The following is a 16,885-nucleotide window of genomic DNA, read 5'->3' as shown; positions in this document are numbered from 1 at the left end:
GTCTACAATGCACAAGGAACTACAAGAAGCCAGAGAAGCTTTGAAGCACTGGGCTCCACATGCTGAACCCTTCAGTAACTGCAGCTCCACTAGTAGAGACTGCTTGGAGAAAGGAAGGTTGAGAAACCTCAGTCTGGAGCTTCTCAAAGGGCTCTGTCAGAGGTACAGGAAAGCTCCCCACCACATCAAGCCTGTCCCACATCCTCTTTTTCATCCATGATGGTTCATCCATCCTGACTGAACCACATGCTCCAGCCAGTCTCTTTCAGAGCCTTTTAGGAGCTTTGATGTATGCGGGGAGCTGCGGGAGATAAAGGAGGATCCAGTGCTTGGCATTACCCCTCCCAGTGCCAGAGCAGCCAAATCCAGCTGAGGGGCAGGAGGAGCTGCAGGAGGAGTTGCGTATTTGCCCACAGAAGTGCAGCACCGTCCTCATGCCATCAGCCACGGCCAGGGGCACATTCCTGCCCCTGCTTCCCCATGCACCCTGCCTGTAACCCAAATAGGAGCACCAGGCTGCACCAGCAAGGCTCTGGCAGCACTGCCACCACTCCCTGGGGACAGCAGCTCTCCCAAAGCCTGAAAAGGTAAATGCTAAACCCCAGAACTATCTCAACTCTAGATTCAGCCCCTAAAAGCTCAAATGTCTTCCTGCATCTTTTGGAAAGGAAAATCCTCCCTGCTCAAAGAACACCTTCAGTGAGGAGGGAGCACACTGGTGATGCTGAGAAGAGCTGGAGAGCTGAAACCAGCCCTAACTCAACACCAGCTCCTGCCTCATTTGGTTTATGAGCTGCTCCCCACAAGCCAAAACAGTTCTGTTTGCAACTGGAGTTTTAGAAACTTCAAAACATCTTAATGGTGTCTTTAAAACCCTCTTCCTGGGCTGAGGGAGCTGAGCCTGACATCACCTACAGTGACACCAGTGCCTCTCTGGCCAGATCTGGTACTTAGAATCACAGAACAGTTTGGGTTGGAAGATCACCCAGTATCCCCCCTTGCCATGGGCAGGGGGGGACACCTTCCACTATCCCAGATTACTTCAAGCCTATCCAATCTGACAGTGGACATTTCCAGGGAGAGGGCAACCACAGGTTCTCTGGGCAACCTGTGCCAAGGCCTCACTGCTCTCACTTTTCCCAAGGGCTGGGTGACACTATGGCCCATCCCAGGGTAGGAGCTGTCACCAGTCTGCAGAAAAGCCGGACAGAGCTCATGATTCTCTCAGATCCTACAAGGAGATCTACTGGTGTAATTTCAATATGCTTCCCCATTTCTGCTGGGCAGGTTCTTAATGCCCACTCAATACAGAGCCCCAGCTTTTGAGAGAAATGGGGTGCTGGCCCCAGTGTTTCAAAGCTGCAGCTCTGCTCCCCTACATGCTGTGCTGGTGTGGTCACTTACAATCCCAGAGGAACGTGAGGTAGTTCGGAGTCTGCGCTGGCGGGGAGAGTAAATCCAGTACCTCCCATCTGTGAACTGGGTGGCCCCAGGACAAGTGAGGTGAGAAAGGAAACAGAGGAAAAAAAGGGTGATGTGAAAGAGAGGATGAAAGAGAAAGCAAAAAACAAGGAGTTGGGCAACTCCAGGCCTGAACGGGTGAGCAGGTGGGAAAGCCGTGCAGGGGAGAGCGGCGCCCATGCCCTGCTACACTCTGCACTTTTATTCCCTGGGAATGAACAGGAGAATGAAGTGCTCTCTACGAGAATACTTCCAGTGATCAGATCACAGTCCCCTGGGACTGGCCAAATCCTCCTCTGCACCCCGTTACCCAACATTGCTCCTCAGCACTCCTGCAGGAGCAGCTGTGGTGCTACTTGAGTGCATGCGTGCAGTCTCACCTGAGCTCCAGCTCAAGTGACTTTCTAAGGAGAGCGGCCATGGGAACTCAAATCAGCTTTTCCCTTCATCCCAGCCGTGACAAACACTCCACAGCACACGACACACATTTAATGCAAAACTCAGACTCAGATGAAGTATGAAATGCTGATGAGCAGTCAGTCGCACTCTCTATGAACACACTCTGCAGAATTTTCTATTGGACAGAGGTGCTCCTCAAGCTGGGGGGAGTCCCTATGCCCAGGGACAGGGAGGAAGAGCAGCTGACCCTCACTAGAAGACACTTGCCAGGGGAGCAGGCAGGATCTGCCTGCACACAGCTGCCATCCACAGACAAGGAGGGGGCAATGATGTTAGAGGAGCCATTTGCATTTTGAACAGCATGCATCCGACCCCAAACAAGCTGTAAAACAGGGCTGATTCCTTCCACAGCTCCCACGAGTCTCAGAGTGACTGCGCAATGAGTGAGCAGCTCTGCAGCAGAGTCACAAGAGCCCAGGGAAAGGCCAATGCTGCATTTCAGTTTAGCCTGAAGGAGCCCATCACATGGGCTCCAGTCATCTCCAGCACCACAAAACCAACAGCAACAAGTCGGAGCAGGGAAAAGCTGGGCACCTCTTTTAATGAGGGTTGCAGTGCCCAGGCACGAGAGAGAGCTCAAGTCTCATGGGACAGGCACTCAGCTCTGCTCTGGGAATCCATGGGACAGGTACATGTTGCTGAAAAACCTCTTCTCTGGTCTGCAGAAGTTGCTCAGCCATTGTGGGAGCTGAGTGAGGACCAGTGCCAGGCTCCACGGCACTCTGCTGCCAACCACCAACCTCCTCCCCGGCTCAGCACTAGACTCCCACTGCATCACCTAATGTAGCCTGCAGGGAAAGGAAAAGCCGGAGTTCACCAGAGCCCAATGTTACCCTCTGCAACCACCTCCCTTTGGGTCTAGGCCATGTTTGTGTCAGGAAAGCAGCCAAGATCTCTGGCTGAGGAAGGAAGAACCTCTCTGTTGCACCCACATCACCTTGGCTTGTCCCAGGAGCAAATGTGCTGGCCTAGATAAGCACTTGTGCTTGGAAGTAGAGCAGCACAGCTACAGCTACATCCACAGGAGGAGTGCCACCTGTGTGAGCCCCACTAGATGCTGTTTTGAGTTCTCCAAGTTTAATCCAATTCCCTGCATTCAAAAACCCACCCAGCACCAAGGTCTCAAGGTGCTCCACACCAAGAAAGTTCAGGGTATCCAGCCACTGCCCAGCACCCAACTGTCTGGAACAGATACCGACAGCCTTGTCCAACCCTTCCCATCACACCCCAAGGGTCAGGTGTCTTACAAAATATATGTCTGTGACTGGCACGTCGTCTTCATCCGAGGCCTGGCTGGCTGGTTCCGAGGCCTGGCTGGCCGTCTCCACCTCTACGGTGGCTGTGGATGTGACAATGGCACAGGCTGAAGAAGCTGCCTCTCTGCAGAGGGGAAGGAAATGACAGTCTAGTCACTGCAATCAAGACAGGAGCAAGCAAAACCGATTTATTACAGAGGAGCTGAAGATGCTATGCTGTCACATCCTGAAAGGTCATGTCAGGGCAGGTCAGAACTGTGCTCAGCCTCACTGAACACCCATGACTCCAGCAAAGCCTCCAGCACAAGCAGCCACAGCTCAAAACCCACTGCGTGTGCTCTGCTCACCACTCTAAAACACTCACTCTTTGACTTCTTCTTCTTCAGGAGCTACAATCTCAACGTCACACTTGGGCTCCAGCTCGACACTGATTTGCTGAACCTCCTCCTCAACCCGCACCTCCTCGTGTGACCTGGAAGCCAAAGAGACAGGCCCAAAGACTCAGCTGGGCATGAGGTATGTATAGTCCTCAATTTTGGGTTAGCCTGAGTCAGTCCAGAGCCAGCCAAGCCTCTTGTGCAGCTCTGCCCCAGCACACAGCTGCTGCTGCTGTTACTGTGACACTGGGCTTCCAGCACAGACTCAGTGGCTGATTTCAGCTCATAGGGAGCACTCAGACCTCCCAGGATTGAGGGTTTGGGATAACCAAAACTCCATGGAAAAAGAGCCAGCCCTGGAAGATTGCAACACTCGGGAATAACAAGGTGGGAAAAGAGGACAAGAGCCAAAGAGTTAAACAGCCAGTGCTGCAGGAAAGATGGGCAGTGTCAGATGGACCATGGGAGCAAAGAGAACTGGCCTCCAGGGAAAACTTGTGTCCAGAGTTAGCCTGGCACCAGGCCAGAGCTTCTGACCTCTTCCAAGTCTCCCACCACACCAAAGCTGCTCCAGGATTGAGATCAGATTTATCTGCACACTCGGGAACCATTTCTGACAATCTTCACTTTAATACCTCACGCTATTAAAGCAATTACTTGTGCCAGCAGGGCTGGCTCCACTGTCCCCATGGGAGGGAAGAGCAAGAGCCTGCCAAGCCAAGGGGCAGTTGTCAGAGGGCAGCTGAGCTCAGGGTTCACTGACAGCACTGCCCTGCTCTGGGTTGGCTCTGACCAGAGCTGGGGCCAGTGGGCAGCACTTCTGTCCAGCTCCATGCAAGGAACTCGCTACACTCTTCCTCACAGGGCTGGACCTCAACCTGGAGTGAATTCCCCAGCAGACCAGAATAACCAGAGGTGTGACGCATTCTTGAGCAAATTGGGTGAGGTTTTTTCCATCTCAGCTCATGAATGTAAATTCTTGCTTTAATAAATTTGCGTCTGCACTGATTTTCACCAGGGGATCCCGGAGAGCTCCACAAGTGCACAGATCCCTACTCTCCCAGGAAGGGCACATGGAGGCACTAGCACTAGAAAGGGACAAATTAGGCAAAAAAGAACAAAGGTGGCCACACCTGCAGACGGCTGGTATAGCTCTGGCTTACCAGTGACAGAGAGATCTATTCTGACCAAGCCACTGAGCTCCCTGAATGCTCCCAGATCACTCTGATTCACCTGACCTATTTCTGGAAGAGCAGTCACATACTACAGCAGCTCCCTCCGTCCATGAGGTACCGTTGAGTCTGAACTATTTTGGATGAAGTCACTGCATTTGCCACATGGGCCCCACCACCAGGGCCTGTGTTTAAGTCTCAAATTTTCAGCCATTTCCAACACTGGATTCTGCAAGATATGATGTGCTTCACAAGTCCCTGACATTTCACACAGTGAACAGGTCCCTGCCCTCTAGGGACAGGAATTTACCAGGATTCAGCAACATGCAGCATCCAGAGGTATTTTCATTAGGAAATACCACAGAAAGGGTTTTTTTCACAGTGCATGTCGACCAAACTCAGCAAATCACTCAAAGCTTGGAACAAGGGCAGATGCCTGCAGTGTGGGGCAAACCCTCATCTTCCCAAGACCCTTCCTTCCAAGCACCAAATACTGACTGCAGGGAGAGAGGCTGTCAGGCTCCTCTGGCTATGGCACATCCCAGGACTGAGTCTCTGATGTCATTTCAAAGCCTGCTACACCTACACAATGTCCTGGAAAGCGAGGGCAGAGCCAGCAGCACCCCCTGGCTCCTCATGCAGATCCTGCTGACATGGACAATGGAGTAATTTTTACAGGTGTAAAATAATTCCACAATAATGCACAATAATTTCATTATATGAGCCTCTAAAATCAGCCACCCCTCTGCAGCACAGCATTTCTTTCCTACCTTGCCCTTGGCTCTGAGACACCACAGGAGGGAAAAAGCCTCATAGATTTCTGAAAACACTGGAAGCTGCTTCTGTGGGGACTGAGGGTGCTCAGTGCCTCACAAAGTCAAAGCCCTTTCACTTTGCCCATGCCACAAGCAGATGCTCAGAGGAGGAATGTTCCTGCTGTCAGGGCTCACTTACTTGCTTAAAGGGACTTAAATGATCTTCCTTGACTCTGGTGCTGGGTGGGTGGGAAAATTTGGACAACACTGTTGTCCCCGTTCCTGTCAAATAACTGTGGTATTTTCCAAGCACTAAGAGATCTGCTTTGCAAGGAAAATTCTGTGCAAAAAATGGGGATCATCTGATTGCAGAAGCAGCTCAGCATCTGTGCCAAAATCCTGGAGCTACTGAAATTCCCACTCAGCCCCCTAAGAGACCTTTGCACGGGGATAAACATGAGGTCTCTGAGCTGCAGAAAGAAGATGGGAGACCCATTTCTCACCTGCCATCCTGCCCTGAGGAGTGTGTACGCCTCCTGTGGAAAGAAAACAGAAGAATTTGGAGGAGCAATTTAAGCCAGAAATCCTGCACTGTCCCCAAATCTACCTCTGCATCCCATAAGGGAGATGTTCTACTTAACAACTGACACTTCTTCCAGCAATAATTAATCCCATCAAAGCTGTGTCTGCTTGCTCCCAGGAGAGATTTAATTAAAATCGGTCATTAGCATTCCAGAGTGCAGGGCAGCCTGCCGGGATCTGCAGCTCAGAGAGGAAGGGCAGCCACTCGGCGCCAGTGGGAGCAGGGGAAGTGTCCTCACCTGTACCTGGGCTGCTCAGAGGTCTCCGAGGGGGATCGCTCGGGAACGGAGAGAGATGTTGATGACAGTGTCGTAGCTATGGAGGCCGTGGTAGCTTCTTCAAAGGAAGGAGGAGTGCAAGGGAGCAGGTCTGGCCTGCCTGCTGGCCCAGAGCAAGGGCAGGGGAGAGGCAGGAAGAAGAGATGATTAAGTCAAAGACCAACACTTGACCTGCACCAGCCCTGTGTGAGGCTGTTCCACCATGAACCTGCACACCCGCACTGGGACTGGGCACTCAAACCACAGACAGGCAGGAAGTTTAGCTGGGTCCATGAACATGACAGCCTCTCCCAAGGTGTCCTCTGGAGAGAACCAGACAGCACCACTTCCAGCACAACAGGCAGGGAATAGAATGCCAATGAAGACTTCTCAGTGGTGACCAAAGCTGGATTAAAGGCTTGGATCACCAGGGATAGACATCCAAGTGAATTAAGAGATGAATCGAGTGTCCAGTGCTTTGCACAGGGAGCAATCCAACACCAATGCACTGACTGGAGGAGCTTGTCCTCCAGCATGGAGCTGGAAATGCAGCCAGATGAAGTGAAGGAAAGGCAGCACAGAACCAGCTCTTTCCCCTGTTTTCGAATGGCAAGATCCTGCCTGTTATAACTGCCCAAATACTGTCATTGGAGTGCTGCAGTTCCCAGTCACCGCCCCCTGCCCCCACTTTTTTTTTAAAAGGGTAGAAAATGCAACTTTCTTTGGGCTTTTGGCCTATGACTTATGGTGCCCCTTGGCAGCATCTGTCTTGCAGCAGTGATGCAGGTGACCATTTTTACTGCAGAACCCCAGTGTTGCAAAGAAGGGATTTGGTCTCCTTTGATGCAGAGGTGTTGCATCAAGTACCTGCTGGTGCTGCGACAAAACAATGTACTCTTACCTTCTTCCCTGTCCTGGTTAGGTTTAGCACCTGCAAAGCACAGCAAGACATGCAATGAAGAGCTATCCATGAGGAAAGATCTGCAGTCGGTGCACAGTGGGGGACTTGATGAGAACAAGGGAGGATCCTAAGGAACTGCTAGGAAAGAGAGGGTAACCATAGAGCCAATACCCTGAGCAGGGCTGTCACCTTCATCATCAAGCGTGGGGTAACTCCTGGCCGCCCGCAGGTCGTACTGGGTGTCATCCTTCTCGGAGGCCAGCTGGCTGGCTGAGAATGCCGCAGTGGGACCCGCCGTCTTCACAGCCAGCAAGGCACTGCGCCCTTTCTTTGAGGGGGATGACTTCAGAGCTGGGGGAGGGAGGGAGACAGAAGGTCAAAGTACCACCACCCACTACGGTTACACCAAAGGCATTTTTCCCTTCACAAGGAGAGGCTCTGCCCTCACACACATCCCTCCTTGACTGAACCCAGGTCAGGTGCAGGGAGCCTGAGCAGACCAAGGTGAGCTGTGACAATCTGAGGGCTCGGCAGTTCTTAGTTTTGCTCTGTATCATGGAATGTTTTGGGTTGGAAGGGACCTTAAAAACCCATCTCGTTCCACCCCCTCCATGGGCCCTAGAACAGGTTGCTGCAGGCCCTGTCCAGCCTGGCCTTGGACACTTCCAGGGATGGGGAAGCCACAGCTGCTCTGGGAAACTTGCGCTAGGGCCTCACTACCCTCTGATTTCCTAACTTCTAATCTAACCCTGCCAGCTCAAAACCATTGCCCCTTGCCTGTCACTATCTGCCTGTATAAAAAGTCCTTCCCCCTACTTTTTCTAAGCCCTCTTTAAGACTGTAAGGGGCTCTACAGTCTCCCAAGAGCCTTCTCCAGGCTGACCACCTCTAGCTCTCTCAGCTGTACCACAGTGGAAAACCCTGCTCAGGCTCCAGCCCAGACTCCTTGTGAGGGCTGCAGCAGCAAGGACAAGGTAAAGCCTCAGAGCACAGCAGCCCCTGAACTTGATACTTACAGGAATTCTTTCGAAACACCGTGTTGGTCATGAATTTGAAGAATCTCTCTGCATAAAAGCTGGGTCTGTGTACTGACACCGTGTCCTACAACAGCAAGAAGCAATTGTTTAATTTTAAAATGATCCCTCAAGGCAGAATTTTCGTAACAACCAACACAGTCTTCTTTATTCCAACATTTAGCACTGACAGAGCCTTAAAATGGAAAGGCTTAACTGAAACACTCTAATTAAAGCTATAAATAACCCTGAAGCGTTGCCTCTGATTGCATTTGATTATATTCTTGCTGTGATTTTATAATGGATTTTGGTGATTTTATTCCTTCGTAGACTTCCTGGATTTTTTTTAAACACTGGCCCAAATGCATACATGAAAGTTCTTCTGGCTTTGCTGGCTGCCATTCCAAGCACACCTGGATACCTTTGTATGTCACACAAATACCCAAATTTAACAAAGGGTCTCCACACATTTCAAATGTTTTTGTTTAAAATAGTAAAACTGAAACCCTTTCTGCTTCTGATGTTTGACTGCGCTCCCATGACTTGGCATCTCTGCATTTCCTTTGCCACTTTAAGGAAAGCCACGAAATGCAAGGCTGAAAAACGGTTTCCACGTCCAAGGTTGTTCTTTCAGAAACAAACACCTGGCTGCTGCAGGAATGAAGCCAGCAGGAAAACACGGAAAGGGATTTGCTGGCAGAGAGCTTGTTGAAGTGGAAACAGCCAGTCACCAAAGAGAACAGAACAGGGCTCCTGACAGCCCAGGAACACACCTGGGTGTGTGCTCCCGGTGTCACGGGAGGAGGAGAGGGACAGGAGCAGGGGAGGAAAGCTGGGAGCACAACAGCTCAACATGTGAGGAGCTGAACTGAGCAAGGACCCCAGCTGGGAATAAGTGGCACCACCCTGCTGTGCAGGAATGAGAGGCAAGAACTGCTCCTTTCATCAGCTGAAGCTGTGCCAGATCAGGCTCTATAAATAGCCACCAGGTAATCCTGCTAGGCTTGGACAACTCCTGCCTCTGCACAGGCACTCACCCCATCATGGACAAGGGCCTTCCAGGTGTGTTCTAACTTCTTGATGAACCTAGTTCCAAGGAGAAATGGAGAGAAAAATTAAGATACGTATTCAGGCATGCACTCTGTACCAAGCCCCTTTTCATATCCAATGGGGGCGATCCCTGAGCTGCCAATGTCACCAGGACTGAGCTTGCTCCAGCATCTCCCCAGCCAGGTCAGGACTGCCTGGCAACACCACAGGGAAGGAGGAGCTGGGCTGGAAGAGGTGCACCTTCCACCCCTGGAGATATGCTTCCCACAGTGAGGTGGGAAACTACTTCTTTATGAGCAGCTCATCATCCTGGACAAAGGGCTGAGTGTCCCCAGCTGTTCTAAGGACATGATGGAAGCCCATGGCCAGCTTGGAGCAGCCATACTTACTCATCCTCACAGTCTCCAGGAGAGGACATCCCCCTGCTTTCATTTGGTACTAAAAGAGATGCTATCAGCCTGAAAAGGCACACTGCCAGGTTACCTACCTGTATGACTGCAGGATATCTATGATTCCTACGTGCAGCAGGAGACGCTCTCCTTTGCCGTTCACTGCTGGGATCCCTCCCATCCTGCAGGTAAAGCGGAACTTCAGCAGGTGCAGCTTCAGCCAGAGCACCTGCAACACCCAAACTCTGGGGAAGGGCAACAGTAGCTGCACTAAGGGGCTCTGGTGTGGTGTCAGACACATTCTGAAACTGGCATGGTCACTTTGTGCACAACCACGGGAATCACCGACTGACCTGGCCTGACCCTAGGTGTCCCTGGGTCACTGCCTGCATGGCCAAACACCACTATCATGACAGAACCTGCATCATGTGGCATAGCTCTGCCTGGGCCAGAGAGCACCATGGAGTTTTTTCCTGCCTGCTTCTGGGAATCAGGTTGTTTATTGGGTCAGCGAGGGCTGTCTGCCATTAGGGCAGTAAACTCTTAAGGATGAGGGTATTCCCAGTGCTGTTCACACTAATGCCACCCTGCCAAAGATGCAGCAACCATTGGCACCAGCACACAACCAAAGCACAGAAGTACTGGACAATCCTTCAGGCAGCCACTGTAATTATTGATGCTGTCTGAAGGACTGGAAACACCACGGTATTATCTCAGGTCTCAGGACTGACCCTCCATCAAACCCACAGCAGCTGGTTTCAGACAGCAGCAAGCAGCAAACTCCACCATTCCCTGGCCCAAGAGCCAGGAGCCAGGCAGAACCCCAGATCAAGCAAAGCACAGGCTTGGGGCAATCCCCAGCCTCCAGCTCCAGCAGTGACTCCAGCACTTGGCTACACTGCTGTCTGCTAACCCCACTGGGATGGCCTGAGGGAACTGCCAGGGATTCCAAAGATGGGAGTGATGGAGAACTCCAAGATCCGAGGGACAGGCTGACCCCTACTTCTGCTCCAGTATTTGGGTGCTGAGCTAGTCTCCTCCTCAGGGCATGGGTGGATGTTTAGAGGCTGTTACACAAGCTGACAATGTACAGCCCGGCCTAAGAAGAGAGACAGCTGTGAGGCCTGAGCCTTACAAAACTATTTCCCACCCTAGCTTCCCTCTTCCCCACCACAATGGCAGCACTACCAAAACCCCAGGAGAGCTGCTCCCTTGAACAGTTCCTGTGGGCCTCATTAGGAATTTTCCACTCCAGCCTCCATCTCTGCCCCTCCCAGCAGCACGAGTGAGCCCAGGTTTCACCTACGTGTCATCGGTGTCTATGGACTCCCCCCGGGCAGCCCCTCCCTGGATGGACTCCATGGCTGTGGAGTACAGGGCCTTCTGCCCCATGGGACGCTTCTCATCCGACGTGCTGTGGGCTCCCTCTGACAGCTGCTCCCGCTCATGCTGGTCTATGTTATGAACCCCAAGCAGGAGGCTGTAGTCCATGATTTTAAAACTTTCCAATACCTACAGGTTAGTATTGAGTTCAAGAACAAAGACAAAATATCAAGCCAGCAGCAGAAATACAGACCCTGAAGCATGGAATCAAAGCAATCAAAGCAAAGCATCCCATCCACATCCCCACTTTTGACAGAGCCTGAAAGTTTCTGAACCAACAGTCACCTCTGGGTTTGACTGCACAGAGTTTGGCCATTCCACAATCACACCAAAGGCCTGAAGGCTTGTAAACACCATTGCATCTGCTGCACAGTGATTGGGAACATGCTCCAGCAGAGCAGCTACATGTGGAGCAGTGCCAAAGTGTGATACACCAGACAAAGGAGCACAGCCTCAGTCCTCAAAGGCTGCCATGAGATCCAACTCTACTGCTTGGCTTTCAGGGAAAAGGGCAGGAGAAAGGATTGCTCCTGCACTGGGATTAGCAGATTAGCAAGGTTCTCAATTGGAAATTGCTCTTCCTCATACTTGAGAGGCACAGAGGTTCCTTACCCTGTCCCCAAGCTGCCCCCTCCTTACCAGACAGTCTCGCTGCAACGTCTTCACCAATGCACTGAACGTGTCTGCATCCAACATCAGGCCCTCGGGCATGTCTTGGATGAAGTCCAGATCCTTGTACGTAGGGCTGGACTTTTCTTTTTCCTTCTTGGATGCCCGGCGTTTGTAGGTTGAACCTTTGAGGTCAAATTTCAGGTGCATTTTCACTACTCGAGGCAAGATGTTGTTCATTACAACCACGCGGATGTTTTTGCCCCCGGACTGCACACAGTACAGTCCATAAAACTTGGGCAGCAGTGTCCGGGGGTTCTGGTTCAGATTCTGTAGCAAGGGTGGAAAAAAGCATGGAGAAAGGTCATTTGAGCAGAGAACTCCTGCTGCGTTCACCACAAAGCACATCAACAGTTGTTCTAGGAATTCTTTGCGGAGAGGTTCTCTGAACTTAACAGCAGCTCAGTGTACACATTTGACAAAGTCCTGCATTTCAGTGGCGTTAGGACCTGAAAATACAGGGACTGAGATGTTCACCACACTCTGGGCAAATAACCAAGTCCGGAAATCCCCTGCTTTCCCCAAGTACAGCAGCTAAAAAAAGGAAACCAAACTGGGAAAGAAATACAATAAGTGGGAACTTCAAGCTTAAAAATAACAGCTCTCTTTATCTCTCCACAAGTGTCAGAATCAAGAGCCATTCTCTGGCCCAGAATAAACCAGGGACAGGGTTATTTTTTAAAAAAAACAACATAAATGTTCTGCTGTTGCAGAGTTGCTTTATGAAGCAGTCAACCAGAGAGCACGGATATCCTGTTTTGCTGTCATCTCCTTTTTTTAGGCAGCAGAATAATTAGGAATGACATGACAGGCAGGATTTGCTTGTTCAGCTTTGGGTACGTTTGGGAAGGAAACAGAACTTCTCTGCACGCTGTGGCAGGAAGGACAGACCTGACAGGTTCTGATAGACAGCAGAAATGTGACTGTATTAAAATTTCATTCCCCTCAGCTCACCCACTTGTGCACAGCAGTGAGCCCTCTTGGAGAGTGCCAGAAGTACTAAAGGCAGGTAAATGCAAACAGCCTTAAAGTAACTCAGGAAGAAACCACCCTGCTTCCTTTCCCTGACTCCTTTGATATGGGTGGTTTCCCAGGAGCAGCAGGGTGATCAGGCATAGCACCACAGAAGCCACAGACAGTGGAAAGCTGCAACAGGTCGCTCAGAACTCTGCATCAGACAGGTAAGTTCAGTTTAATTCGCTGACTGATGATGGCAGGATTAACAGTGCAACTTCATTCCCACTTAAAACCTCACACCTGATTTACTACACACTTTAGGCAACAGACAGCGCTTTCCAAGAAAACTCATCCTGTCCAGGAATGTGAGTGTCACCTGCAAAAGCAACTGATTCACAGAATCTCAGGATGGTTTGGATTGGAAATGACTATAAAGACCCTTTACAGTTTCACCCCCTGCCATGGGCAGGCACACCTTCCCCTGTCCCAGGTTGCTCCAAGCCCCGTCCAACCAGGCCTGGAACACTCCCAGGGATGAGGCAGCCACAGCTGCTCTGAGCAACCTGTGCCCCACCTACACAGGGAAGAATTTCTTCCCGGCCTGGCTGTCACTAACACACAGACATCCCATAACCTGTCTCTCTTTGGTACATTTTCCCCAGTAAATATTGAGCAATGAAAGGATTTTCACAGAACCAGTGCAGGATCACATAAACCCACTGCACCAGGCACACAGATTGGGCACCAGCATTGCTTCTCATCACATTCTCCTTGGCATCTTCACAACAAACAAACTCCTGGTCATTTTAACAATATCAAGAGTTCTCATCCATAAAGCTGGAGCCTCCAGCACAGTTGTGCAGGGAGACCAGCTCCTGGTTTTAACACCAAAACAGGAGGTTTGGGTCCAATTTACTTGACCCAATGCAAATCTTTGGCTCTCAATATCCTGCCTTGCCAGACTGATGTGCAAAGTGGCTGGTACCATGGGATGTCCATGGAAGAGGACAATCTCATATGTCCCTGTCCAGGGAACAGAATAATCCTCGGAGTAATGGTCAAACAGCAGCAATGGGAGAGATTCAGTGACAGCACTGCTTTCCCCACAAAACCAAAGTGGTTGTGTTACTGCCTGGAGAAAAGGAGGCTCAGGGGGGACCTTTTGCTCTCCACAGGTGGGGGTCAGGCTCTGCTTTCAAGGAGCAAGGGACAGGAAATAGCCTCAAATTGTGCCAGGGGAGGTTTAGGTTGGATATCAGGGGAAATTTCTTCATGGAAAGGGTTGTAAAGGATTAGAACAAGCTGTTCAGGGCAGTGGTGGAGTCACCATTCCTGGAAGCATTCAAATAATGTGTGGCTGTGGCACTTGAGGACAAGGTTTAGTGGTGACCATCATGGTGCTGAGCTGAAGGTTGGACCTGATGATCTTGGTGGTCATTTCCAACCTTAAGAGTTTTACTGTTCTATGATTGCGATCAGCAGCCACCCCCAAATGCAGGCTCGGGCAAATACACGCTGCCAAGTGAAGAGGAATGAACTAGTTCTGGGAAAAGGACACTCAGAAACACACATCTGGGAAGCCATTCTGATGCCAAAACATGCCTCCAAACTATGGCACAATTATATGCCTCATGTTTACCCACAGAGTTTGCAAATAATTAGTAGGTTTTGTGCTTCTGGGACTACTTCATGACATGCTGTTCAACACTGTCCCTGGCACGGAGGCAGGCCACGAGACATTCAGGTGACAGGCCAGAAGACACCCAGGTGGAGGACATGCCCTGTGAGATCCTCTGGCATGACAGAAAAGCTGCCATGACAAAGGCGAGCTGGGTCTGAGGTCCTGGGTGATACTCACCATGTAGTATCCAGGAAGGAGCTTCTGCAGGAATTCAGCTTCCTTGTGCATCACAGTTTTTATGATGAATTCATCGTCGCTGGTGACATAGAAGAGGGAGCCGCTGGCCCCGGGGTTGGACAGCTCGATCAGAGGCTCGTTACATAATGAATACTGGTGAGAAAAAGTAAAGAAGGTGATGTTTTATTCCCCATTTATTGCAGATTTGAGATCTATGCTCAAGGCCTTCCCCATAATGTCATCTGCCTGGGAGATTAAGGGGTAGCAAAGCTCAAGTGAGAACTATTTTCATTATAGGTTAGGTCTGAGCAGCCATACTGATGGACAATTTATAATTAGAGGCTAAATTTACAGTTCAGGGCATCCCAACTGTTCAGTATCCAACTAATCATCTGCTTTCAGGAACATCCAGCCTTCGAAATGACATCTTATCTGTTCCCATTGTGCCTGCATGCACGTATCACATTCAGGCTCTTTGAGCACAGCCCAGCACACGCTGACGGACACAGAGGATTTCAGGAGACACCACAGTGTGCTCAGGGAACCACGTACCACTGTGCTGGAGGGAACACAATGCACTGGCTGTTCTCAGCAGCCTCCCCTGGCCTTGTGCTCCCCTGTTCCCTGCAAAAGCCAGTGCCTGGTTCACAGAATCCCAGAATGGTTTGGGCTGGAAATGACCTTAAAGCTCATCTCATCCCATACATGGGCAGGGACACCTTCCACTAGACTAGGTTGCTCCAAGCTCCATCCAACCTGGCTGTATTTTTACAGCCACATTTCACCTGCTGGAAACACGTGACAAGTCTTATCCCAGGTGTGCAATCAAAAGGGATGAGTCCTGCTCAAGCACAGCAAAGAGTTCTGCATTGGGGCCTGAACTGGGAGAACATGTCTGGTCATCAGGATGCAAACAGCAGGACTTGCCCAGCAGCAGAGGAAGAAAAAACAAAGGAGAAAGCAAAACATGCAGATGCACTTTTTCGCTCAGTGCCCACCCAGGTACTGCAGGGGTCAGGTGGGGTCAGGGCAGGATCACAGAACTGCCCAGTGAGAGGTGAGATGGGGAGAGTCAGGTGGGGCACGGAAGAGAGGTGATCAGAACAATAAATGCTCATCATTATGTAATGAAAATGGCTTTCAGCTCTGCACAGATTAACAATCCCAGACTTGATCAAGTTAATCATCTCATGCATAATTAAAGGCATTTGCTGCTGTGGTAGGCAAGAGACTATCAGGAGAAGCAGAAACAACATATCAGAGCCATTACCTTTGGACCTGAGGCAAACTACTTGCCTGTCCTCAGGCAAGTTCTGAACACTCATCCATCAGGCAGCACTGCCTTGGCTGGCTGACAGGAGGGGGATCACTGTAACCCTCCCACCAGGCACTGGCACAGGTTTGTTTCACTGGCAGGTGTTCAGCTGTGATCACCCCCATCTACAGGTGAAGTCACACAAAAAGGGCTCTTCCAAAAGGGGAGGGTGTGCACTCATGGATGTGTTTCCTTCCCCAGTTCACATAGAACAGGATGTCACATAAAGGCAAGGGCCCAAATTCAACCACAGTGCACTTGAAGTCCCAACAGCTTGTACTCCAAGATATTTGAAAACCAGCCTTTCCAGCTCTGAGGGGATTTTGAAGCACAAGAACAAGCTGCAGTTTATTCTGTCTTTTTAAGATTATGAAAATAACTACACTCACACAGTTCTCCAGTGAATACACAATAAAAAATTCCCACCTTTGTCCTGAGGGCCGCAGGGGACATTACAGGGTCGCACCCAGCAGAACACAACTCCTTTGGCTTGTAACCTCAGCAAGTTGTTGTTACCACAAGGACCAGAGAGGGAAGCCCATTGCAGGGCTTACACAGCTCACACTGTGTAGGTCATGCAGGTCACGGCTCACACTGCAGGCCATGGCCTCCCTCCAGTACAGGCTGGCAGCTGCCATTCAGCAAACTCAGACTTGGAATCACGGAATGTTTTGGGCTGGAAGAGATCTTAAAGTCCATCTCATTCCACCCCCTGCCATGGGCAGGGACACCTTCCACTACACCAGGGTGACCCAAGTCCCATCCAACCTGACCTGGAACACTCCCAGGGATGGGGCAGCCACAGCTTCTCTGGGCAGCCTGTGCCAGGGCCTCACCAGCCTCATGGTAAAGGTAAATAAAGGAGGAAAAGACAGAGAAATCTGAAAATACATCCATACCAAATAATCATCTGGACGAATCCCAAAGAGCTCTCGGAAGTACCGGAAAGCCACTGGGGCATAGGTCTTGAACCTGAAGTCGGCGTAGTGATGAGCCGGGGTGAGGTTACTGCCTTCGCTGCACAGAACACA

General features: G+C 50.7%; 1 protein-coding gene across 6 annotated transcripts in view; it reads right to left on the bottom strand.

Annotated features, from left to right (window-relative positions):
* PIP5K1C (phosphatidylinositol-4-phosphate 5-kinase type 1 gamma) overlaps positions 1-16,885 on the bottom strand; it is a 52,564-nt gene that overhangs the window by 5,846 nt on the left and 29,833 nt on the right. Inside the window, exons 5-18 of one of the 6 annotated variants that reach the window (XM_066205921.1) lie at positions 16,754-16,871; positions 14,540-14,692; positions 11,695-11,994; positions 10,979-11,184; positions 9,771-9,854; positions 9,271-9,319; positions 8,237-8,321; positions 7,392-7,571; positions 7,221-7,250; positions 6,302-6,443; positions 5,984-6,016; positions 3,541-3,648; positions 3,168-3,300; positions 1,658-2,708 (exon numbers count right to left, since the gene is read on the bottom strand). In XM_066205921.1, coding sequence (XP_066062018.1) covers positions 2,679-2,708; positions 3,168-3,300; positions 3,541-3,648; positions 5,984-6,016; positions 6,302-6,443; positions 7,221-7,250; positions 7,392-7,571; positions 8,237-8,321; positions 9,271-9,319; positions 9,771-9,854; positions 10,979-11,184; positions 11,695-11,994; positions 14,540-14,692; positions 16,754-16,871 — 1,651 coding nt within the window. In that variant the 3' untranslated portion in view covers positions 1,658-2,678. Of the gene's footprint in view, positions 1-1,657; positions 2,709-3,167; positions 3,301-3,540; positions 3,649-5,983; positions 6,017-6,301; positions 6,444-7,220; positions 7,251-7,391; positions 7,572-8,236; positions 8,322-9,270; positions 9,320-9,770; positions 9,855-10,978; positions 11,185-11,694; positions 11,995-14,539; positions 14,693-16,753; positions 16,872-16,885 lie in introns of those variants that run through there. The other 5 variants (XM_066205915.1, XM_066205916.1, XM_066205917.1 and 2 more) reach the window with 5 other exon arrangements.

This window comes from Chamaea fasciata, unplaced genomic scaffold (genome assembly GCF_029207755.1).
Source record: "Chamaea fasciata isolate MVZ Bird 193981 ecotype frontalis unplaced genomic scaffold, bChaFas1.0.hap1 SCAF_28, whole genome shotgun sequence".
NCBI classification, from domain to species: domain Eukaryota; kingdom Metazoa; phylum Chordata; class Aves; order Passeriformes; family Sylviidae; genus Chamaea; species Chamaea fasciata.
This window is presented reverse-complemented; position numbering and strand designations above follow the sequence as displayed.